Source organism: Balaenoptera ricei, chromosome 11 (genome assembly GCF_028023285.1).
Source record: "Balaenoptera ricei isolate mBalRic1 chromosome 11, mBalRic1.hap2, whole genome shotgun sequence".
NCBI lineage: Eukaryota > Metazoa > Chordata > Mammalia > Artiodactyla > Balaenopteridae > Balaenoptera > Balaenoptera ricei.
The window spans coordinates 20,835,746-20,861,144 of NC_082649.1; the positions used below are offsets into that span (position 1 = coordinate 20,835,746).

At 37.8% G+C, this 25,399-nt stretch overlaps 1 protein-coding gene across 5 annotated transcripts in view; it reads left to right on the forward strand.

The window, feature by feature from the left end:
• The window catches only part of CARMIL1 (capping protein regulator and myosin 1 linker 1), a 319,730-nt gene that overhangs the window by 167,057 nt on the left and 127,274 nt on the right, over positions 1-25,399 (forward strand). For all 5 annotated transcript variants that reach the window (XM_059938045.1, XM_059938046.1, XM_059938048.1 and 2 more), the window contains 4 exons: positions 1,475-1,550; positions 6,976-7,064; positions 8,263-8,357; positions 20,016-20,102. In XM_059938045.1, coding sequence (XP_059794028.1) covers positions 1,475-1,550; positions 6,976-7,064; positions 8,263-8,357; positions 20,016-20,102 — 347 coding nt within the window. The remainder of the gene's footprint in view (positions 1-1,474; positions 1,551-6,975; positions 7,065-8,262; positions 8,358-20,015; positions 20,103-25,399) is intronic.

The following is a 25,399-nucleotide window of genomic DNA, read 5'->3' on the forward strand; positions in this document are numbered from 1 at the left end:
ATATTTCTCTGAGTATCTATTTCTTCATCTGTAAAATGTAAACAATAATACCTCCTAGGGTTGTTTTGAGATTTAAATGAGCTGTTGTTTGAGATTTAAATGTAAAGTGCCTAGCATGGGGCCTGGTACCTTGAAGCTTGAAATAATAGTGATTTTCAGTTCTCTTTCCACCTTCTGCCTTTCATTTCTATTTCAGTAAAAATTTGTTCATTTGCTGATTGTCATGCCCTGAGGGTAAAACTGATATGGCCTCCCTGAAGCCACAAAACTGAAATAAACAGGGATGTTGTTTTCAAAGAACTTACAACCTGGGGTGATAAGGAATAGATGTTTAAGCATCAAACTATACTATAAGACAGAATAAAATAAATGCTAAGTAGAGGTGTAAATACTGTGCTGGTTGAGGTGACCTGGGGGAACTTATAGAGGAGAGGATTATGATATAGGCATTGAAAGATACATGGATTTTCGTAGCTGAACACAGCTTTTCTTTTACTTTTAATTTTTTTTTTAACTTTTAATTTTATACTGGAGCATAGTTGATTAACAATGTTGTGATAGTTTCAGGTGTAGAGCAAAGTGGTTCAGTTATACATTTTCCCATTTAGGTTGTTGCATAATACTGAACAGAGTTCCCTGGGCTATACAGTAGGCCCTTGTTGGTTATCCATTTTAAATATAGCAGTGTGTACATGTCAGTCCCAAACTCCCTAACTATTCCTTCCCCCCACCCTTCTTCCCCGCTAGTAAAAGATAACTCTGATTGTGAAATTGCATATGTTTGGTGAGTAGTGAATTGTCTGCTTTTTGGCTTGAGCATGAGTTAGGGGCTGGAAAAATAGTGTGGTGGCAGATCTCTGATACAAATAGCTTCACTCTATGGCTGAAGAACTTGTATGAAGCATAAGACAAAAAAAACACCTGGGCCATCTCATGTGTATAATCAGTACTAAGAACTGCAAGCAAGGTACCAAATGGTTGTGGGATGCTTGCCAATAAGCATTGGGGATCCCATCCGATGTAACTTATTATCAGGCTAGATACTGTCCTTGCTTGCCGTATAAACTCCCCTAGCTAGAGAGCATATGATATACTTGATGGTGAAAGAATTTATGAAGGAGCAGTCTAAAGAAATAGGACCTGTTAGTATGGAATTAGACGTATGATTTCTCTTAGAGTAAGGAGGTTCTTCAAACAAACACTGCTACCAACCTCTCTTTTTCTTTGGAAATAGGAATCAGAGTCCCTAGAGATAATTTACCTTCAACTTTTAGGAATTCTGCTTATATCATCCTGAAGATCTGTCCTAGAGAATTTAATTGTTGTCTAGGGGTCAAAATAGATATAGCTGAATGTTGTGCTTATAAATAATAGAAATTAACAGGTAAACTGGGATGTCATGGATTTAAAAAGTCAAGCGCCAATATGGCTACTGTAAGAGCACTTTCATGTATTTTGTTATTTCTGCTTCTAGGGACCTAATACCTATCATTGCTGCTCTGGAATACAATCAGTGGTTCACTAAGCTGTCCTCTAAGGATCTAAAACTGGTAAGTAATTGAAGATGTTGCTTAGCTTTGCTGAATTTCAAAACCTGATAATTATATAAAAACACAACACACATTTGTTTTTCTACCACACTGGTGAGCTGCATACATGTTATTTCTTAGGGGGATATTTTCTTGTAAATGATCTGCAGAACATTTTATAAAGTTTGTAATGTGAGATGCTTCAGAGAAGTACTTCCTCATGTTTTCAGCTGCGTCAGGCAATTTTAGATGATGAACAGGAAGACACATTTAGTGGAGCCTTCAGTACACACTCATTCTGTCGGCCAAGACTATTAAAGTTACATTTGCACAGCTGCAGATAGCAGGTTTTATGTTCCTATCTTGCATTCCATCTCCACAAAGCTTCCCTTCCTGAGAATTTAGGAAAACGTTACTAAGGTAGAGTTGGTCTGGTTGAATTACGATAGTTAACATTAATTTTCTAGATGAGTTTTGGGGCAGATTTATATGTAAGCAAAATGAAATCAAAGTGAAATCCGTTAGTTTTCATAAGGCATGGGGGAGCCAAAGTTTTGGTCTGTTTTACTATTGGAAATAAGATGCTCTGTTGGTTTTTTTTTTTGCAAAATTCAAAGCAGCCATATGGACAGATGCTTATCCATGAGTTAGGTTTCTGCTGCTTCATTTTAGCACAGAAGATAATTTAGATGTTGTTTTATTGGAGACTCTTACATTCAAGCCTCCAACTTTCAGAGGTCATACAAACTGGGGGTATAAGATTTTACAAGCGAAGAGATAGGATTTGGATTGAGACGTGGATCTATTGAAAGTGGAGGGTTGAGATTTGCTGGCGGCCAGCCTGCTGGTTCTCTGAACTTGCCTGGCGTGTGAGTGACTTAAGGCGTTATAGGTATGAGCATGGGCAGAACTCATTTGGGGATTATTTAGAGCCAATGCGGTAGACAAAAAGAGTGTGGGCTTGGAAACCCAGAAATCTGGGTTTCAGATTCTGACTCTTATTACAAGGCTGTGTGACCTTAGATACATTACTTGACCTTCCAGGGCCTCTGTTTCCTGCGTCCCTATTATTGTGAGCTAGTTGGAGCTCATGTCTTATCAGAATCTGTGGCTCAATAGCTACACAGTAAAAATTGGTTTAATAAATAGATGTCAAATGAGTTTGTTGAATGAATGAATGGACATAGCAATATAACTATTTTGCAGGTTATTGAGATGAGTAAATAATGTGTATAGAAATTCTAACAATGCCTAACGTATTATAGGCGTGTCACAGTCAGATTAGCAAAGAGGCTGAGAAATGAACAAATGGGGGAGCATGAATTATGGAAACTGTATCAGCTACACGGCCGGGGGTGGTGGTGGTGTCTGAGGTCAGTGATGATTGAGGTACGGATGGTGACCTCTCACGGAACAAACAGACAGCCGTGATGGGAGACCTGGGAACAGAAGCCTCTCATTGCTATTTGCAGGGATGGGGACCATTTGCAGGACTGAACTAGCAGAGATTCCAGGTGCGTGAGGGGAGCCATTTTGAGGAATGAGAAGTAGATTAGCCCAGGGATTGTAGGATCAGAGAGAACAATGTTTTGCTACCAAGTCAGTTTTCCTGGTTCATTCAGACATTCACCTAAGCCCATGATTTTCAAAATGGGGCACAAGAGAGCTATGGGGTTGTGGATATCCCATTTTTGGAAGTTGTCCCAAATCATTAGTACCAGGCCACCGGTGCTGCCGTTCTGTCATTATTCCTCCCAGGCAGTATCTCCTTTTAACTGCCTTAGATGTTTAGGGAAGAAAGCATGCACCTAATTATTTCAGTCTTGGCCAGACAAAGCATGTAAGTGTTCGTATGCTTTCTTGGGTGTCCCGGGATGGCAGGAAGTGGAGTGACAGGATTTGAGGATTGCCCTCACTGCTTATCTATTAACTGAGATTTAAACATAAAAATGCAAATGTGCATATTTTTAATATTTGGTATTTAAAAATGAAAAATGGTCTTTGGGCTATCTCTCTGCAAGTTTTCAAAAAGAATACTAGCAATTCTTCCATGTTTGTTACTCAAAGTTAAAAAGAAATGATAGAGACTTCCCTGGTGGCGCAGTGGTTAAGAATCCACCTGCCCATGCAGGGGACATGGGTTCGAGCCCTGGTCCGGGAAGATCCCACATGCCGCAGAGCAACTAAGCTCGTGTGCCACAACTACTGAGCCTGCGCTCTAGAGCCCATGAGCCACAACTATTGAGCCCGCGTGCTGCAACTACTGAAGCCTGTGCACCTAGAGCCCGTGCTCCACAACAAGAAAAGCCATCGCAATAAGAAGCCTGCACACTGCAACGAAGAGTAGCCCCTGCTCGCCGCAACTAGAGAAAGCCCGCACGCAGCAATGAAGACCCAACACAGCCAAAAAGAGAAAAAAAAAAAGAAATGAAACTTTCCCCTTTGATGGCTTCTACAGTATGCAATCTCAGAACATTTTCTAACACCTGGTCTATTTGAGGCAAAGGAAGGCATTACACCTTCTGTGAATTTCTTAAAACATGAAGTGTAGAAAGAAGTAACCTCCTCTCAAGTTATATGAATTCTCTGAGTTGTTAGTTCGCTGGGTTGTTAAGACTGCTGCTTGCTCAGTAGAAGTCTCCTGAGCTTAAGGCACCACAGGAAAAATATGACACATGCTTTATGCTGATCTTATGAAGCCAGTTAGCAGTCAGGATCCTAAATTTAAATGGAGGAGGGATAGAGGGATTTTTTTTTGAAGATATGCTGAATATGCAATTAGGACCAAGATTCTGGACTCATTAAATTAGCAGTAGAATTGAGGTCTTGCTCAGTGCTCTCAGGTTTAGAATTTAGGCAAATCAGTGAGCATCATTGGGTCTTTTTAAATCTTTTAAAATATGGTTGGGCTGGATAATGTACGTGGTTCCTCTTAGTTCCAAATTTTCATATTTGTTTTATTTTGGATTAGTTCATTTGTTATTTTATAGTGATTCTTCTAGTTTTTATACTGTACATTTTATTTTTATTTTTAAATTTTTTTTAAAAGTTGATTTTTTAAAAAAAATTTATTTTATTTATTTTTATTTTTTTGGCTGCGTTGGGTCTTCATTGCTGCGCACGGGCTTTCTCTAGTTGAGGCGAATGGGGCTATTCTTAGTTGCGGTGCGTGGGTTTCTCATTGCAGTGACTTCTCTTGTTGCACAGCATGGGCTCTAGGCATGCGGGCTTCAGTAGTTGTGGTGCGTGGGCTCAGTAGTTGTGGCTCGCGGACTCTATAGAGTTCAGGCTTAGTAGTTGTGGTGCATGGGCTTAGTTGCTTTGCAGCATGTGGGATCTTCCTGGACCACGGCTTGAACCCGTGTCCCCTGCATTGGCAAGCGGATTCTTAACCACTGCACCACCAGGGAAGTCCTACATTTGATTTTTAAATAAATACAAGCTCTTAGAGAGTCATTGTATTAATTTGTTAAAAAAAATTTCCCCTAAATCTGTAAATGTAGTGCTGAACATGAAGTAGACATTTGGGGAAGACAACGTAATGGTAACATTTACTTGTTATCTAGGTTTGTGTGTGTATCTCTTTAAAATGTCCATCACTTTATATTCTTTGGTGTAGCAAATAATGCTTTTCATGTAGTTGGCACTTAATAAAAAGTAGCAAAATTAATGTAATCATGAACGACTTATTACACCTCTACCCTACTGGCATCTTAAAGAAAAGTTGGACACACTTTTCATACATTTAAAATAAAAACTTTTATTACAGTAATTATGCCCAATGGGTAAATGAAAGCCCTGCTTCACGTCCTGGCTTTGGTAAATTACTTTTCTGGATGCTCTGAGGTAGCCCTGGAACGGTAATGATACCATGGATTGTTTCTGGAAATTAGAATAATCTTCGCAAAAACATGTCTGAGTAATCACTTTTTATCATGACGACACAGAATAAGATCAGTTCCTCCGGTTGTATATTGTAAGGCGAAGAATTATACTGATAAGGGGTCACCATTTTGAAAATCACCACTGTCAGCATAATATAAATTGCAGGCATTGGGTCACTTGGAATTAATTTTCCTCTCCCCTCTTCAATCTGTGGGACACATTAGAAGCCCAGGAATAGTGTGAAAGCAACGTTATAGACCCAGCGGGATCAAGCAGCACAGAAGAATTATAACAGCCTTAAATGCTGGGTAACTTGGTAGTTTTTCCAAGTCAGTTTTTCTAAAGTCTACTTGACTGGAGAACTTTTGCTATATTTTATACTGTTCCCATAATGGTTAATCCAGTTGGGTATTTATGATCTGATAAATCAAAGAACTATAATATTTTTATGTGGTATTTTAAGAAAAGAAACTGCTTTGACATTTGTATGCATGACACAGAAAATGATTTCTCTCTCTCTCTCTTTTTAAAATAATATAAAGGATTTAAATAGACCCTAGATTATAATGACATTTAAATATCACTTTTTAATATCCAAATAATTTTAAGGTCAGGAGCCACCTTAAATTACTTTTGGAATAAGGCAGGATATAAGTAAATATAAAACATTAATAAATAAAAATTTAAAAGAAAAAATTATGCACAATTCTACTAGGGCACAGCTCTTCATTTTTCATAGTCCCCTCAAGACTTTTGCTACATACCTTACCTATTTCAATTGTTGTAATCTTTATAAAACATTTTATTTTAATTATGCATTTTCGTTTAACATTATATCATAAGAATTTAAAATATTTTGACAGATGTAAGTTTACAACTACATAATTTTTGTAAACATGAGGTTTATTAACATGAGACCATTAATTACTGAAGTCTTTCTTATTACCTTACCCTAGTTTAGAGATTACTAGTAGGAACATCGTAATACCTAACGATTATCAAGTGGTTATTCAGCCTCCCTTTTAAAGTACATGACATCTTTAATCTAATTTTCTTATCTACAAAAAGGGAATAATAATACTTAATTAACAGTTTTATCATGAAATACACGTAAAGGGCTTAGCTCAGTAAAAGAGAGCCTCCTCCTCATCACCATCACCATTGTTGCTACCACTCAGTCTTTAGTTTGTTATTTTGGATATCACTTTCTTGGGAATTCCTTTTGGTTTTCCCAGGATTGGGTGAGATACGCCTCTGTATGCCCATAGCACTACCAAAAATGGCCTTTCTATTTTTCTATTTCTATTTTTCTATCATAATTGTGTATTTCCTTCTTGTCTGATTGCCTTCCGGAGGGTACAGTCTTGAAGGCAGAGACTTTGTCCTCTACGTTGTATTCCCAGGACCTTCATCATGGGGGTGTGTAGTAGTAGATGTTGAGTCATAGTTTGTTGAATGAATGATTTATTTAACTAAAACTTTGCATCTGCATAGATTTATGACAGTGAAGTGAGATTATTTTTAGGCTTATGACTTGGTCAAAGAATATCTTCTGTTATAGTCCACTGATGTCTGCGAACAGATCTTGAGGGTGGTGAGTAGGTCCAATCGACTGGAAGAACTGGTGTTGGAAAATGCTGGACTTAGAACGTGAGTATTTCCTGAATACGTGAATGTGTTGCTTTAAAACATTTTGCCATTTCCTCTAAAATTAATATATAGTTTTGAGAAAAAAGTTAGGCTACTCACATATAGAGTATAGTTAGTGTATTCCCTCCTTAAAGAAAGTCCCTGTGATCCCCATCATTATCATGAAGTCCAAGGATTTTCTAACATCTTTTGTGGTTGTGTCACATGGTATTTTTGAGGGTACGTAAGCATAGTGGTTAAGAGCATGGACCCTTGAGCCAGATGCCTGATGGCTTTGGGCAAATTGTTTCAGTTCTCTGTGCCTCAGTCTCTTCATCTTTAAGGTGGAGATAATAATAATGCCTACTTTATAGAATATGGTAGTAAGGATAAATGAATTAATACATGGGAAGTGTTTAGAAAAGTATCTTTCATATTATAGATGCTATGTGTTAGATTTTACTAGTATCATTAATGGTAGTCATAGTAATAACACATTTCATAGGATGTTACTGCTTTGTTGTGAGCTGTTTTAGCCATTTCTCTCCCTTTTCAAATTCACACTTAAAGAATCTTCATCTAGTGGTTCAGTAACCAATACCCAAGCCTTACCAGGGGCAGGCGAGTTTGAATCTGCTGGAGTAAAGACTTTACTGCTGCTACGTGAGGAGGGTTGACAGTTTCGTAATCATAGCACTTAGTGCGTTATTTTGCGTTAAACACACCTGAAATAGTGATTTTGACTTTTGTTAAAATATAGTGCTAGCAACTGTAGCCTTTATTAGGGCAATCAGTTTTGCGTTCATGATTATTGCATGAAATTAGAACTGATATAGTGAATAGCCTATTGTACTTTTCATGTAAAGCAGGTTCAGTTCAGGATTTGTTTTTTAAGTCATGAAGGAGCCAAATAGTACTACTAATAGCATCCTGCAGTGTGTCTTTAAAGGGGCAATTATATATTTTCTTTTTTCTTTTGAATGAGGTTTTGACTGATCAAGATGAACCATGTTCTAGCTATGGCTTTACAGACTCTCTAATGAGGATATGAACTAGTGTAAATAGATTGGTTCTTAACAAATATATGATATATAGGTTAATATTGTAAAGAATGCTTTTCTCTTTTTAGATTTCACCCTAGCTATTCTAGCTTTAAATTTTTTATTTGAGCAGTTTTACACTTTGTGTTATTTCATCTGACTGTTTTGTTTACTTGCAGAGATTTTGCACAAAAACTGGCCAGTGCTCTAGCACATAATCCCAACTCAGGACTCCATACGATTAACCTTGCTGGCAACCCACTGGAGGATCGAGGTACCGTGACATTTACGTGACCATTGATGCCAGAACTGTGAGAGGATTAGGGAGTTTTAACTGAGCCGTGCCTGAAGAATAGTGTCAAGCGTAGTTGTAATTATGTTATAAATGCTGCTGATGCTCTTGTTGGCTTCTCATTCTTTCCACCCTTTGGTGAAAATACTCATGCTACGATTTTATCAGCTGATAAACTATTCTTGAAGTGACACAGATGGAAAGGAGGGTCTTATTTTTATTTATTATTTTTATTGAAGTCTAGTTGATTTACAACGTTGTGTTAATTTCTGCTGTACCACCAAGTGACTCAGTTATACACGTATATACATTCTCTATTATATTCTTTTCCATTATGGTTTATCCCAGGATACTGAATATAGTTCCCTGTGCTATACAGTAGGACCATGATGTCTCTCCATTCCAAATGAAATAGTTTGCATCTACTAACCCCAAACTCCCAGTCCTTCCTCCCCCACCTCCCCTCCCCCTTGGCAACCACATGTCTGTTCTCTATGTCTGTGAGTCTGTTTCTGTTTTGTAGATATGTTCGTTTGTGTCGTATTTTAGATTCTACATATAAGTGATATGGTATTTGTCTTTCTCGGAAAGAGGATATTATTTTTAAACTATTATATTGGTTTTTTATTGCTGGGTAACAAATTACCACAAACTTGGCAGCTTAAGGTGACACAGATTTATTATGACACAGTGTTTTGGGGTCAGAAGTCTGGGTAGAGGTTAGGTGGGTTCTCAGTGTCATGAGGCAGAAATCAAGTTGTTAGCTGGGGCTGTGATCTTATCTGTGACCCGGGGTCTTCCTCAAGCTCACTGGTTGTTGGCAGAATCAATCTCCTGAGGCTGTAGGACTAGGTCATTATTTTCTTGCTCGCTGCTTGCCAGGGACCACTCCTGGCACCTGGAGGCTGTGTTCAGGTCCTTGGCATGCAGTCCCCTCCTCTCGCAACATGCCTGTCTGCCTCGCGTTCCAGGCCAGCAGAAGCACATCTCTCTGATGCTCTACTTTCTTTTAGACCGCTCACCGGTTTGAGTCAGACCCACCCAAGACAATCTCCCTTTTGATTAACTCGGAGTCGACTGATTAGTAACCTAATCACATTCATAATATCCCAGCATATTCATTGGTCTGTCCCACACACTTGAAGAACCTATAGTGGGTGTGTTTACCAGGGGGCAGGAATCTTGAGGACCATCTTACAATTCTGACCATCACAAATGTTTTTTAATCTTTAACAAGATTTGAATGTAAGAATAGAGAGAAGTTGAAGGACTAGATTTCATGATGAGGCAAAAGAAGTTTTCATTAAAAGTGTTTGTGTGAGTAGAGGGAAGAGTCAGTAGGTTTAGAAAGTGAAACTTGAGAGTTTGAATTCTCAGTAGGAGAACATTGATGGATGAGGTTTAAGATGAAGTAGCTTTATCTCTAGAGGGAATATTTCGTTTTCATTATCTGTTGCAGATGTTTTCCAGCATTGTTGAATAAGGGCCTTTCATCTTGTGATGTTATATATTTGATGAGGATTAATTATTAAACTGAGCTGAAGATACTGATATAGACATTCAATTCTGCTTTTCTATTCCTGATATTGACATTGTTCTTCATTGAAAAAGATACCCATGTGGTATCCAAACAAACATTCGAAGAGGAACTTCCCAGCACCTGAAGTAGTGAACCTAAAGGAAGGTTGAGACTGAATTGGAAGACTAGTTCACATGAAAGACACTCTCATAGATATATAGGGCAAAGCTGAAAATAATGGATACATATCCCTGCAACAGGAGTTTCTCTGGGGTTTAGTCTTTTCTTTAAGAAAGGCAACTGTTCTATTAGTCGAATGCTACAAAGAGGTGACTATAACAAAGTGGAAACCATGCAGATCACCTTTTATAGACATGAGGGCTGTTTGGCTTTTGTTTTTAAGATGGAAGGGACTCGAACATTTTTATCTACTGACAGGACAAAATCAGTAGTTGTTAAATGCCAGTTGCTAAGGATGTGAAATCCAGAGTGCAGTAAGGGACACTCCTTAGTCATCAGGCAAACACAAATTCAAACCACATTGAGATACCACTTCAGAGCCAATAGTTTGCCTATAATCAACATAAGTGTTGGAGAGGATGTGGGAAGTGGGAACTCATGCATTACTGGCGGGAGTGTAAAATGGGGCAGCCTCTTTGGATACTGGTTAACCAGTTGCTTCAAAAGTTAAACACAAATTTGCTTGATGACCCAGCAATTCCACTTCTAGGTGTTACCCAAGAGAAATGAAACGTATGTCCACAAGAAGACTCGTGAATGAATGTTGATAGCAGTCTTATTCATGATCGCCCCAAAGTGGAAACCCAAATGCCCATTACTGGTGAGGGGATAAACAAAATATGGTGTATCTGTACCGTGGAACACTACTCAGTAGCACGAGAGAACGTGGCACTGATCCTGCCTAAGACACGGTTGAACCCCCAGAAACGTCACGCTCAGTTAAAGAAGCCAGACCCCAAAGACCTCTTGTTATTGTTTGGGTTTGGGAGGCAGTGAGGGGCAGAATGAGTCTGAGGCCCTTCATCTTTCTTGTCATGTGCGTCGTATGCCCTGAGGTGCAGCCCTACTGGACAACCTTATCTATTGGACCCTCTCCTTTGGTTTAAACTCCTGCAACAGTGCTTCCTTCATTCTGCCGCATTGTAATTAGATGTGGATGTTTCTCCACCAGCTTAGTTCTCTTCCCTACTTCTGTCCGTCATTCTCTCCTAACCTTCGAAGACACACTACATCTAGCCTAAGACCTTGTACGTAATCAATAAATATTTTCTTTAAATTGAATTTGATTTCATGTAATCGAATTCCCTTTTGTGGTTTTTAAATTGCAGTTGAAAACCATGGTGAAGTTTATAGAGATTTCTTTTGTACAGAGTCAGAACATGTATTCAGAGATGACATTTCCCTGCCTCTTTCCTCCTGTGTGACCTGATTTTGTGCATCTTTTCACCTGCCTGCAGTCTGTTCCCAGGTGTTAGAACCATGAATCCTTCCAAGGACGTTTTCCACAGCTTGATGTGTAGATACCGACTCTTTGGGGTGTTTTCTGCTCACTTACATTCAAGCTTTGACACTCCTGACACGTTTCTGCCCCGTCTAATTCATTCGTTGCTGTGTTTGCCAGTGCTCTGGGACAATTGCCAGCACCTGTATTCCCCACCTTTTTTCACTCTTGGGGCTGAGCCTCCTGAACACAAATTCTTTACAGGCTTTTTTTTTCATCCAGGCTAAATATCTGAAAGTGATTAGTAGCTTTTCTGCTCCTGGATGGAAAGTCCACAAGAAATCCAACTGAGTGTAAAATATTTACAGAAACTTCAAAATAGGGAAAAATTTTCATGACTTTTTTTCTGAGCTTTTCAATGGAAAACAATAAAAAAGCATGGGGGAGGAGTTTGCAATTGAATTGTTTAGTCTATAAAGAGAGCCCGAGCCCAGGAAGATTATTTACAAGGAATTGCAAAGAAACACAAGGCAGTTTGGCAGCCTAGAATTCTGAGGAATTTAAGCACCAAGTGGAATTTGATTTTGTACCTGAACCATCCTTTCAGGGACTTATTTGGAAACTCTAGAGAGGAAGTTTGGCTCCTTGCTTTATGATATGAAAGTTGATGCAGCAAAGCCCTGATATTTACAGCTCAGCTTCCCTGTCAGGCTCGTGTGCAGAGGACAGGCAGCCTTCTGTTGTTAAGGGGCTTGGGGTGGAGGAGGCTGAAGTATGATTTAGTAGGAGGGGTGTAGTGGGTATGGGCAATGTTTCCAATGCTGGATGCCCTGCTTCCGCTCTGCGAGAGCCCCACAGGGCAGTGAACGGACCACACACATGCACGAGCTCCTCTTACCCTGGTTGTGGGGCCGGCCCTGCTCCCCAGCTTGCTCTCGGCCTTCTAGCCCAGTGTGTTTTCAGATTGTAGGTCAAGACCTGGTAAGCATTTAAAAAAAAAGAAGAAGAAATAGAATAGAAAATATCAGAGTGCATTTTTCAGGAAAACTTGGGTTTTAGTTTTCTATTACATGTGTATGTGTTTATTTTGGTATGAGGTTCCTGCATCATGATGGCAAATCTCTTTCTTTATGTGGGTCATGGTCGAAAAGGCTTGAAACTCCCTGTCCTAGCTGAACTTCATTAACTAGTTCTGTGGTGAGTCCTCTGGGCTGACCTAGTATCTGAACCAGGATGTTTCAGTCATCACCTCGTGACTAATCCTTTGGATCTGATGACTTTTTGGATCAAAGTTGAGTGTTTTTGGGGAATGCAGCTCTTCTCTCTCTGCTCATTTCACACACTTTCCTTCCCTAAATGTCACAAGCTCTGTGTTCTGTTCTCCCTAGTTACCCTTCCCAGTTATCCTAGATTTTATGATCTTAGCCTCATCAGGAATGTCTGTCCTTATTTCCTCCACTCACTTTGTTCTAAATTGGATTATTTTGTTTAAAGATGATTTAGAATCCTGTCTTGGAGTGTTTTTCTTTTGGAAATGTTGACCTGAAACACCCAAATATTTTTTTTTTCTCCAGCCATCTGGTGGTGGCTCTGATTTGATTTTCTGGATGAGACAAGATAAATAGATTCTAGAATTGTCCCTTACATTTTGGGGTGCTGTAGATCTTTAATATCTCAGTGTATACCAGTGGATTCTGGAGTCAAAATACATAGGTTCAAATCTGGGCTTCTCTACTTTACCTCTGAGTTTCCTTGGACTAGTTACCTAACTTCTCTATGCCTCAGATTCCCCATCTCTAAAATAATAATAGCACCTCCCACATAACAGTGTTCTAAGGATTAAATGAGATAATATACATAAGAATCACCTGTCACATACTATGCACTCAATAAGTGTTAACTTTTACTACCATATTTGATTCATAAAATAGTCTTGTGAAGTTAAATAGCACAAATGTTATTCCCCTTTACAGATGAGGAAACCATGTTTACATAATTTGGAAAAGCTTGCAGAGTCATATCTAGTACCGACAGACTCTTGTTGAGAATTGCCTTAGTGATCAATCAGTCAGCCTCTTATACTGTGGTTGGGATTTTCTGATTTGGCTGTCTAGATTTCCCTTGGAAGTGGAAGGAAATAATTTTGTGTGTGCGATTTGGAAAACATTGGCTTTTTCCATAGCACGTCAATGCATTTTCTTAATCACTTTGATATTTAAAGAGGCCAGGTTTCTGCGTGACAGCTACTCAGCAGAAAGTACTTGTGTTTAGAGTCATGATTTCAGCCATATTTAATTGATATTTTTATGGTTATACTGGGTAAAACAGCATTTTAAAAACTGCATAGATTTGGATTTTAGGGCATTCAAAAATTAAGTGTGTTGACTGTTTTTTCCCACTAGTCTTGTATTCCTATATTCCTAGTTCTTGAATCTTTTTCACTCAGCCTTATTTTTGAAATGGAAATACTCCATTGCGTTTTATTTATTTACTTAGTTTTTTTTTTTTTAGTGTTTCTGAACTCTCCAGGGAAGCCATTGGAATTAGTAGAAATCTAAAGATTTTAACTCTCACCTGTGTTCTGACATCTACAGTGTCAAATCTCTATGCTTCCTAACAGACAAGAAAGAGGTCTTGTGTTTCCCTGTATCATGTTGGTAGAACTCCATAGCAGGATTTTGTTAAATTATTAATATTATGCTTTCAGTCAACAAGGACCCACCTTAAACCGTTTTTTTCAACCATGTGAATCACACTGATTCCAGAATATCAAAATTTTAGAGTTTTATATGTTATTGTCATAGGCTTTTAAGTACATGCATGATTAATGGGTTAAGACTGCAATGTCAAATTTAATTTCCTGTCTTAGGAAGTTAATTACATCAGATGGCAAATTATAATTCTAAACATTTTATAATTACTTTTTTATTAGTCATAAATATTTCGGTAATAGTTTTGTTTTGAAAGGAGAAATAAAAATTGGACCATTTTTTTCTTCTAAATTTGACACATAGTAAAACAAAAATAAATTACAAGAAGGGTTATTCATCCAGTAGAGTCTCCAGATGAAAGCTTTTGGTGATAAATTTCGTTTTAATTCACAGCTCTGAAGGCTAAGTTTTGCTTTATTTGGGGGGCAGAATTGAATAGTTTTGGCCAGAGGTTGAAAAGTCTGTTCTGTCCTTTCTTTGTGGGGAAATGTTTTCTTGATGATCAGTTTCTTCCATGGCACTATTGAGTAACTAACTTGAGGAAGTACAAGGCAGGTTAGTTTTTTTGTTTTTCCTGAGATTTTGGCTGCCAGCCACCCTCAGTTTATTCATGTTGCCAAGACCCCATTTCTGAAGTCTGCCAAAGTGGAGGACCCTTTGTGTAATAATGTTACCTTTTTATCAAAAATGAATTTAGTTTTTTCATTTTCAAAAAACTGAACAGTACTGACCCCAGTTATGCCTTTCATTCCATTAGCACTTAGCAAGGGTGTTTCTTTAAAGATGAAATATAATATACTTATGAGTTGTGGATGCCTAGGAAACTAAAACAAAACATTTCATCAAGAAAAAAAGAAGCTAGTAACTTAGTCTGGGATTAAATAAAAAATACTTTAACCAAACAATCTTGTATCTGAGACTTTAGTCCTTTTTACCTTTAATCCTGTTTACCTTTAATCCTGCTTTTTTCGTTTAAAATAAATGCTCAAACATGACTTTATTCACCTTTATTCTAACTTAGGAGCTTCACTTTTTATTACTTTCATTACTTAGGGTGTGATAGTTCTATTCCTAGAGAAAAGTATTGTTGGATTATTTATTCTTTTTTGTCTACCTTCCTTTTTAAAAGAAAGTTTACGATTAAGGAATGAACAGATGGGTGGGTGTCACCAGTAGTGTAAAATAATTGTTCCATTCTGGCCTTGCATTTTATTGTAGGCATTTACAGTTTTATGTGGTGTTCCAGGTGTGTCTGACAGAAAAGAAAATATTGAAAGTTTAGAAATTATCATTTTCTCAAAGAACAAAGCAAAACAACTCAAGTCAACCTGAGTGAAACAAATTTGAAGTTTAATTTTGATCTAACAGATATTTTCAGCATGATTTGGGGGTATATATATAGATTTTAAAACATTGTCGTAGCATATACTTTGCTGAGTGAAAAAATATGTGAAAGAATTGGTCATGAGTAGTCCATGATAACTCTTGTCAATATTTAAAGTAAGAATCTGGTGTCCTTTCCTCTTCCATACCTAATTTTTTTTTAAAGACTTAACTTCTTTAGAGTAGTTTTAGGTTCACAGCACAATTGAGAGAAATGTAGAGAGATTTCATATATTCCCTGGGCCCACATAGGCATAGCCTCCCTCGTTATCAACATCCATCAGCAGAGTTAAGACATTTGTTACGATTGATGACCCTCCATTAATGCATCGTAATCACCCAAAGTCCATAGTTTTCATTAGGGTTCACTCTTGGTGTTGAATGGGTTTGGACAAATGTATAATGACATGCATCCCTCATTATAATATCATGCAGAGTATTTTCACTGCCTGAAAAATTCTGTGTTCTACCTGTTTAACCCTCTTCCCCATGCACCCCCATACCCAACCCCTGGCAATCACTGGTCTTTCTACTGTCTCCAGCGTTTTGCCTTTTCCAGAATTTCGTGTAGTTTTCAACTACTATGGGTAAATACCAAGGCGTGTGATTGCTGAATTACATGGTAATAATAAGTTGAGTTTTATAAGGAATCACCAAACTGTCTTCCAAAGCAGCTGTACCATTTTGCGTTCCCACCAGCAATGAGTGAGCGTTCCTCTTGCTCCACATCCTGGAACATTTGATGTTGTCAGTGTTCCAGATTTTGGCCATCCTAATAGGTGTGTAGTAGTATCTCATTGTTGTTTTAATTTGCATTTCCCTGATGACATATGATGTAGAGCATCTTTTCATATGCTTATTTGCCACCTGTATATCTTCTTTGGTGAGATATCTATTAAGGTCTTTGGCTCATTGTTTGATTAGGTTGTTTATTTTCTTACTGTGGAGTTTTAAGAGTTCTTGTATATTTTGAATAACAGTCTTTTATCAGTTGTGCCTTTTGCAGAGATTTCCTCTCAGTCTGTGGCTTGTCTTCTTATTCTCTTGACATTGTCTTTTGCAGAGCAGAACTTTTTGATTTTTTTAAAATTAATTTTTATTGGAGTATAGTTGATTTACAATGTTGTGTTAGTTTCTGCTGTACAGCAAAGTGAATCAGTTATACATATACATATAGCCACTCTTTTTTAGATTCTTTTCGCATATAGGACATTATAGAGTGTTGAGTAGAGTTTCCTGTGCCATACAGTAGGTTCTTATTAATTATCTATTTTATATATAGTCATGTGTATATGTCAATCCCAATCTCCCAATTTATCCTTCCCCCTCCTTGGTAACCAACAGAACTTTTTAATTTTAATGAAGGTCAGCTTATCAATGATTTCTTTCATCGACTGTGCCTTTGCTGTTGTATCTAAAAAGTCATTGCCACCCACAGACATCTAGATTTTCTCCTCTGTTATCTTCCGTACCTAATTTTCTGAAGTAACTTTTTTCATTGAAGTATAATGTACATTGATAAAAGTTTGTGAATCCCAAGTTTACATCTTAATGAATTTTTACAAAGAGGATGCTCTCATGCAACCTCTACAAAGATCAAGAAATAGGACGTTACCAGCACCGCACAAGCTTCTCTTTTGTTTTGCCCCACCCTTCCCCTCCACCACCCGGAAAAGATAACTACTATTCTGACTTCTGTTATGATAGATTAGCTTTATTTATTCTGGAACCTCACCACTATAGAATTATATAATACATACTCTTTTATATTTGTCTTCTTTTGCTTTTCTTTGTTGAGAGGTTTTTAATACTAGATTTATTATTTTCTTAAATAGAGGAGATTATTTCTTCTTATGTAAATTTTGCTAAGTTGAGGAGATTATTTCTTCTTATGTAAATTTTGCTAAGTTGTATTTTTCATGTGGAATTTCTTCTAAAATGATACATTTTTTGATCAGTAGATTTTTTTATACCCTTCAGGTCTATTTGTAGTGTCTGCAGGATCTCTACTGGCATTCTGTTTTCATTTCTGATTTATATAATTTGATCCTTTTCTTTCTCTTTTTTAAAGTCTTGCTGGGATTTATTAATTTTATTGGTTTTTTTTTTTTTGAAGAACAAGCTTTGGTAAATTTACTTATTTTATGACTGCTTTCTGTTTAATGATGTCTTCTCTCTGTTATTTCTTTCCTTCTGTTTATAGGGATGGAGTGGGGATTAATTTGCTTTTTTCTTTTTTTTTTTTTTACACATCTTGAGATGGATACTTTGATAATTAGTTTCCAGCTTTTCTTCTTTATTCACATATGTATTTAGGAGTGTAGACTTCACTCTAAGGAGGGCTTGAGTTATATCCCCAAAATTTGATGTCATAATTTTAAAAATTTAAATAAAAATTTTTAAAAGATTTCCATTGTGATTTTTTTTCTTGGACTCATTTGTTATGTAGGAATATATTGCTTAAGTTCTAATTATTGGGGGATTTTCTATAATTTTTCTATAATTTTCTATAATTTCTATAATTTTCTAATTATAATTTTTTTTATAATTCCTATCTTAATTCCATAGTAATGGTAGCAGTTAGAAAACGTACTAATAGTTTGAAAATATACTCTGTATGATTTCACAGAAGTTAAGGAATATACTGTTTGTTGAGACTTGCTTTATGACTCAGTAGATGGTCACTTTTGGTAAATTTTCCTTGTGTACTTCGAAGAAATATATTCTGTAGTTATTAGGTGCAGTGCTTTAAATATATCAAATAGAGTTTTTTCATTATGCTCTTGATATCTTGTATATTTTATAGCTTTTTTTGTCCATTTATCAGCTACTGACAGAGATGTGTTTAAAAATCTCCCACTATTGAGTGTGTATGTGTGTGTGTGTGTATACACACATATATATGTATAAAAATACGTGTATTTTCTTTTTTTGCCATTAGATTTACTTTATATATTTTGAGACTATGATATTCAGATTGTGCAGATTTAAAACTATTACATCTTCTTCATTAAAGAAATATCTCATTTATCCCTAGTAGTATTTCTTAAAATCTAATGTGTTTTATATTATTACAGATAAACCAGCTTTCTTTTGGTTAGATTTGCAGCATATATCTTTTTCCATGCTTTTAGGTTCACTTTGGAATACATGCATTTCTAAGTGTGTCTTTTGAAACCATCTGATGTTATTGTTTAGCTAATCCATCTTTAAGTTTTAGTCTGAATACTTAGTACATTTATATTTAATGTAATTATTGATTTATTTGTGTGACAATCCACTATATATCTGTTTTCTCTTTATCACTTTTTTTTTGTTCCCTTTTCCTCTCTCTTTTTTTGACTTTTGTATTAATCACAATTTCAAAATTTCTCCATCTTTTTCCTCTCTCCCCTCCCACCCCAATACATTTTACAAGAATGTATTGACTAAATATCAGGCCTATTGCCTCTCTGCAATTAACATTATGGATTAACATTTTCAAATCTCTAGAAATATTTTTAATTAAAAAACCTGTTTAACATTATTTAATCCAGTGATTGTCAAGCTTATTTGGGAAATGCTGTGGGAGATAGGTAGGGTCTCCCAGTACCCTACCATCCTTGGGGAAATGCCCATCTAGAAGCTTCGTCAAGCTGAATGACGTTTAGGTTATTTCTAGAGTAGTACGTATTAATTGATAAAATTTATATATAATTTGAGGTTATGTGATAGGGCAGCAGCCAGCATGGTTGTTCCTTATTGGTGCCTGGAGTTTGAGAATCAGTCTGTGGGACCATACAGTTAATACTGTTTTAGGATTCTTCCCAAAACATGCCCCCTGGGAAGGTGATAACTTAGATACAGCAGGAGGTTGGTTGAAGGACCTGTAGGAAGAGCATACATTCATCTATTACTTATTTCCTCCCAGAAAAGTCTACATTCATTACAGTCCTTGGGTGAGTGAGCTGGTTTTCACAGTAGCCTACTCTGGCCATTAAATTTAGAGACCACCTGATTTTTATTACTGTAAATTCCTTGGGATTAATTTTATGTTACCAAACGTAGGTTAAAGGTAGTTTAAAACATGCTCTGTTGCTTTGTCTGAGGTTGTTAGCCATAAGCTAATTAAATATTGGAATCGATCTGCTTAAAGTGAAGCTGTTATCTGAATAGTTAATATCACGTTGTTTTTCTTGACAATAATTAAATAGCATGCATCCGCTCACCCAGAAGAGTGATCAGCTCATTAAGACACAGGTTAAAAAGAAAAGGGTCGAAATTATATAACTCTTCCCAAGACTATTTGCATTTGAAATAGCACTATGAGGAGAGGATAATACTTGGTCCAAAGAAAAACATCTCTAATGGTAAAGTTTTGATAATTGTGCTTTTCTCTTACCCTATAGGTAGGACTGAAAGTAAAGGAGCCATGATGGTAGATGATTAGAAAACAGTGTCTAACATTAGAAAGAAAAAACGCTCACTTAAATTGGAATCAAAGTTAATTTTCAGGCATTGTAAAACAAACGCAATCCTGACAACTTAAAAATTCTAACAATCCCCGTTTTCCCTTTCTTTCTCAGGTGTGTCGTCTTTAAGTATTCAGTTTGCCAAACTCCCAAAGGGATTAAAGCATTTAAATTTATCTAAAACCTCATTGTCACCTAAAGGTACAGTATATCTTATTTACTTAACTGTGTGTCTATAATATTTCTGCTGCTCCATGGTACCTTACATAGTTAGAATTATTACTCGTTGTGTATCTGCATTTAAAAATGTAGTTGACCCTTGAACAATGTGCTTTGAACTTCCTGGGTCCACTTACATGCATATATTTTTCAACAGTAAATACTACAGTAGTACACGGTCCACAGTTGGTTAAATCTGCGGAAGTGGAGGAACCGTGTATACAGAGAGCTGACGATTAGTTACACGCAGATTAATCCCTGCGTTGTTCAGGGGTCAGCTGTATGTGTATTATAGTACTCTGGCAGTTTTAAGATAAAGAAGTTATCTGATTGGACTTCTGGTGTTCTAAAGTGAAATGCTTTCAGAGTAGGGAATAATTTTCAAGTATACCTGTGGTCTCCAACTTTTTAAACTTTGAGTCAGAGAATGCTCACCTGGCTGCCTCCTGCCTCACATTCCTAGAGGTAGCTGGTTGTGTTTTGCTGTTGTTGTTTTTGTTTTTGATTTAGCAATGTTTTGTTGTTTTTATTGAAGTATAATTGACCTACAACACTCTGTTAGGTCCAAGTGCGTAAGATAGTGATTCGATATTTCTGTACATGACAAAATGGTCACCACTGGTTGTGTTTTTCTTGGTTCACCCTTGGAAAGACATCAGCCATCCCCACTTCCCCATTCCCCCTTCCCCTCCAGATGGGCTGTCTGCTGCACAGAAAACAGTTGGGCCTAACTGCCTAGTCCCAGTCACTGCTGTAGCTCTACCTGCTCTATTTCCTGTCCTGGAAATTGCCTTTCCTTCCCCAGGTTCTTTCCTGACTCCACTCACCATCCTCTCAGTTTTTCAGTTTTCTTATTTTGCTACATCAGCACCGTCACAATAATAATTAAAATTTCCCTGCATTCACCGTGCCTTTGTACACGCTTCGTATACTGCTTGAAAAGCTTTTCTTTCATCTTGTATAGGGAAAACCCTCCATTCTTGCCTTCCTTCTGTGTTTCTCTTTCCTGTGCACCTCCTTTTACTACTCATACAAAACGTCTCACTTCTGACACCTCTGGTCACCAGATGTGTGGAAGTTTTTCCCTCACAACAGGCAATTCTCTGTGACACCACCTGGGTGTCCTACAATTCAGCTCAGTATCTACCTGGAGATGGCACGAGATCCTACAGGTTAAGGGCTCAGTCCCACAAGACTGCCATGCCCCCCGACCGCCTTTAGATACCAGTTCACACGCCCAGGTTATCAGAGGTTCCAAAGACCCCCCTCCTTGAGTTTGATTAATTTGCTAGAGTGGTCCACAGAACTCAGGGAAACACTTACTTACGTTTACTAGTTTATTAAAGGGTATCATCAAGGATACAGATGAACAGCCAGATGAAGAGATATTTAGGGCGAGGTCTGGGGGGGTTCCTGAGCCCAGGAGCTTCTGTTCCTGTGGAGTCGGGGTGTGTCACTCTGCTGGTGTGGATGTGTCCATCAACCTGGAAGCTCTCCAGAACCCATACCATTGGGATGTTCATGGAGGCTGCATCACGTAGGCATGGTCAGTTATTAACTGCATTTCCAGGCCCTCTCCCTTTTCTGCAGAAGTGTTGCTGGGTGGGAGTGGGGCTTCTCAGCATGGCTTGGTCTTCCTGGTGACCAGCCCCCATCCAGGAGCCCACCAGGGTTACCTCATTAGAACAAAAGATGCTCCTAATGCTCTAACCACTTAAGAATTTACAGGAGTTTAAGGAGACCTGGGTCAGTGTCAGGGTCAAAGACAAATATCAGAACAAGGGATGTTTCTAGTGCTCTTATCACCTAGGATATTACAAGGGTTTGAGGAGCTCTGTGCCAGGAACGGGCATGGGAGGCAGAGACCCATATATATTTTCTCTTATCTCACACAGCTCCAAATATTCTTGGAGAGCTTCAGTTTATTTTATAAAACCCTCATCTGTGATCATCTCTTCTGAGATGTCTTCCTTATTCCTGAGGCCTCAACAGAATCAATTTCTCTTTCCTTTGTGTCACTTCTAGATCATACCTAACATTATGGTATACATGTCGTGTCTTCCCTACTTGAAGGGGGCTCTCCTTGCAGCCTCTGTATCTCTCGTCTCCGTATCTCCAGCACCTGGCATAGTGCCTGGACCATTGTGGGTGTTTAGTGGAAGTTTCTTGAATTGAATAATTTCCCATTCCTTAACTATATCACTATCTTTTGAGGGCAGTATGTGTAGCGATTGCCGGTTCTCTTGCAGATTGCCTAGGTTTGAATCCTAACTTTTTTGCTTACTATATATATGCTTTTACAATCTCTTGGTTTTACCTACCTCATCTGTAATATGGAAATAGGAGTATCTGCTTCATCAGAGGCGGTGGGATTAAATGCATTAGTACGCATACAGTGCAGTTTTTGGCACAAAGGGCCGTGCTATCCCTGCCGCCATCATCTTCTTCCTCTTCCTTCTCCCCTCTCCTCCCTCTCCCTCTCCTCCCTCTCCCTCTTCTCCTCCTCTCCTTCCTCCCTCCCTCCCTCCCTCCTCCCCTCGCTCCCTCCCTTCCTTCCTTCCCTCTCTCCCTCCCTTCCTTCCTTCCCTCTGTTGTATGTTTTTATATGCTTTCATTTCACCTGGGGCAACCGCAGTGTCACACCTACAAATCTGGTGAATGACTGCTCCTCCTGGAAGATTCAGTTTCTATCTCATTTTCTCTTTGAAGCCTCTCAGACAACCTCCTCTCACCACACCCTGTGGGACTAGATGTTCCCTTCTCTGTGTTCCACAGCACAGGAATTTGTAAATTCCTCAATTTTAGTGCGTCTCCCATTGTATTTTGGTTGTGTCCTAGCCTGGGAGGTTCTGGATGGTAAGGGCTTTGCCTCATTCATTGCCATGTCCCTGGCACCCAACACACTGCAAGTTCTCACTAAATGTGTCGTGGATGAGTGGGTGAAGCAAAGTGGTCCCAGAATGGTTTTCTATCCATCTGGTCATACTTTATCCTGACCATACAGTTACACTGAGTGATTTGAAGTTGGGGTTGGTTCCATACGTTCCATGATTTTATGTGCACACACTTGTACCCACATGTTTAAGATGAAGGCATAAAAGTAACTTTCCAAAGGGAAACATTTCCCCAGGAGCCAGTGTTTTCTGTCTTGATGCCTGAAGCCATCTACAGATCTTAAAGCTAAGTGTGTGTAGTCCCTTTTTGTTATCACTGTTCTACCTCAGCAAATTAGTTTCATAAAAAACTTTTTTTTCTGATGATTATCAATGCATTACATATTTATGGTAAAGATTTAGAAGATACTGAAAAGTATAAACGAGAAAGCAAAAATTACTTGTAATGCCAGTACCAAGCCATTACAAGACTGTCACTGTTGACAACTTGGTACCCATCCTTCCACACTGTTTTCTGCTTGTACATAGTTTATTTATATACATACCTACAAAAAACACTCACATGCATATATGCGATTATACTATGCTTACTATCTCATAAGCTTCCTCCCCTGCCCCCTGTAGTAAATTGTGATCATTTATGTCAGTAAATACTTGGTCCACTTTCAAAGGCTATGCCATAGTTCAGCATATGCAAAATGTTCCCTAATTTATTTAAATGATCTGTTGTACATTTAGATCATTTAAAATTCTTCAGTAGTGCAAAGAACACTAAAATGACTTCTATATCCAGTTAATGGTCATGTGTTAATTTCTTCTTTAGGATAAATTCCTGTAAGTAGAATTGCTTGATCAAAGTTTGCAAACATTTTTAAAAGCTTTTTCTGATATTTATTGTTGCGTTGTCCTCCAAGTATTTCATATAACCCTCTCTACACTCTCACTATCGGTGGATATTGTTCTCTTTTTTAATTGTTTATCAAGCATATGAGCAAAAGTGTTCTGATATTTTAATTTTAGTTTCTTCAGTTATTGCTTAAGTAGCTTTTCCCGCCTTGTTCCTTAGTCACTTGTATTTCTTTTGGAGGAAATTGCTAGTCCCCCTCCTCTGTTATTATTCTATTTACAGTGTCAATTTTTTTCTTTATTCATTTGAATTCTCCACACATTAAAATGTTAATCATTTATTATGTGCTTCATAAGTCTCTTTTTTTAGGTAGAGGTTTTTTTGTTTTTTGTTTTTAAACTTGATTATATTTATTTAACTTATTTGTTCATTACTATAAGACAGATAGAGGGATGTTATGATCATTGATCCTTCTGAGGGCAGGTTTGGGTTCTGAGGCACCTGAGTGCTACCCACTCACTGATGCCCTGTCCCTCCCAGTGTGATGAGAGTGGGCAGATTCCCTAGGCAGAGCTGGGTTCCTCAGCTTCCTTGTGAATCAGGACAGCCCCACATGCCCTATACCCTTCACAAATAAAGATCAACACCTTTATCTCTTCTCTGCAATAAAATGTGTTTGAGAATTAATATTGTTTTATAACATGTGACCCAAAGAATTTTAAGTTGCCCTTCCTAAGATGTATATCTTGAAATGTTGTTTTTTAAAAAAAGTGATTTCTTAAAGGTTTTCAGTACTCTTGCAGACTGTCACAAAGGATCTGAAAGGTTTTGCAGGTTCAGAATAACTCAGATTAAATTGCAGTTTTAAGCCTTTGCTGAATTTGACTCACATTTATATTTTCGTTCTATGAAAACATTTATATTCATGGCTCATAATTCAAGACAGATTTTTTTTTTAATCTGCCCATGACATCCACACTGTCTCCAAATATCCTTTCTCTTCCTCAGATGTTAGCTAAGTGATAGTTTTCTGGATTTCTAGTAAATGTCCTGCTGGTTGCCAGATTATGTCAATGCAGGGCCATCTGGTACCACCTTTTTCCAGCTGTAAACACTCCAATAATAAATATGAAGAATGGTCAAAATCACTTGACAGCCAGAATCGAGGATAACATGAAAATCTGTGCATAGTTTGGGTTGGAAGAGCCCTGATTTCTTCCATCCTATATTTTTGTCATTTCCTGCTATTAGTGTGTTATTAACACAGGCCTCATGTGGATGTAGGCTCCAGAGGTGGGGGAGGAAATCCTTCATTCTGTTTCAGTAGCTTGAAGCTGAGCTGATAACCTGATTCTCTCCCAGTTCTATGCAGATGTTGGCCAACTGCCAAGCGCCCACGCTTGTCAAGGAGCGTTTTGCTGTCAAGACTAATTTCACCTTCTAATTTCGGAATTTATTTATTGAGTTTTGTTATACCGCACTAAGGACATAATTTTACAAATGATTTTCTTGATGAGAGTCTGATATTTTCCACAGGT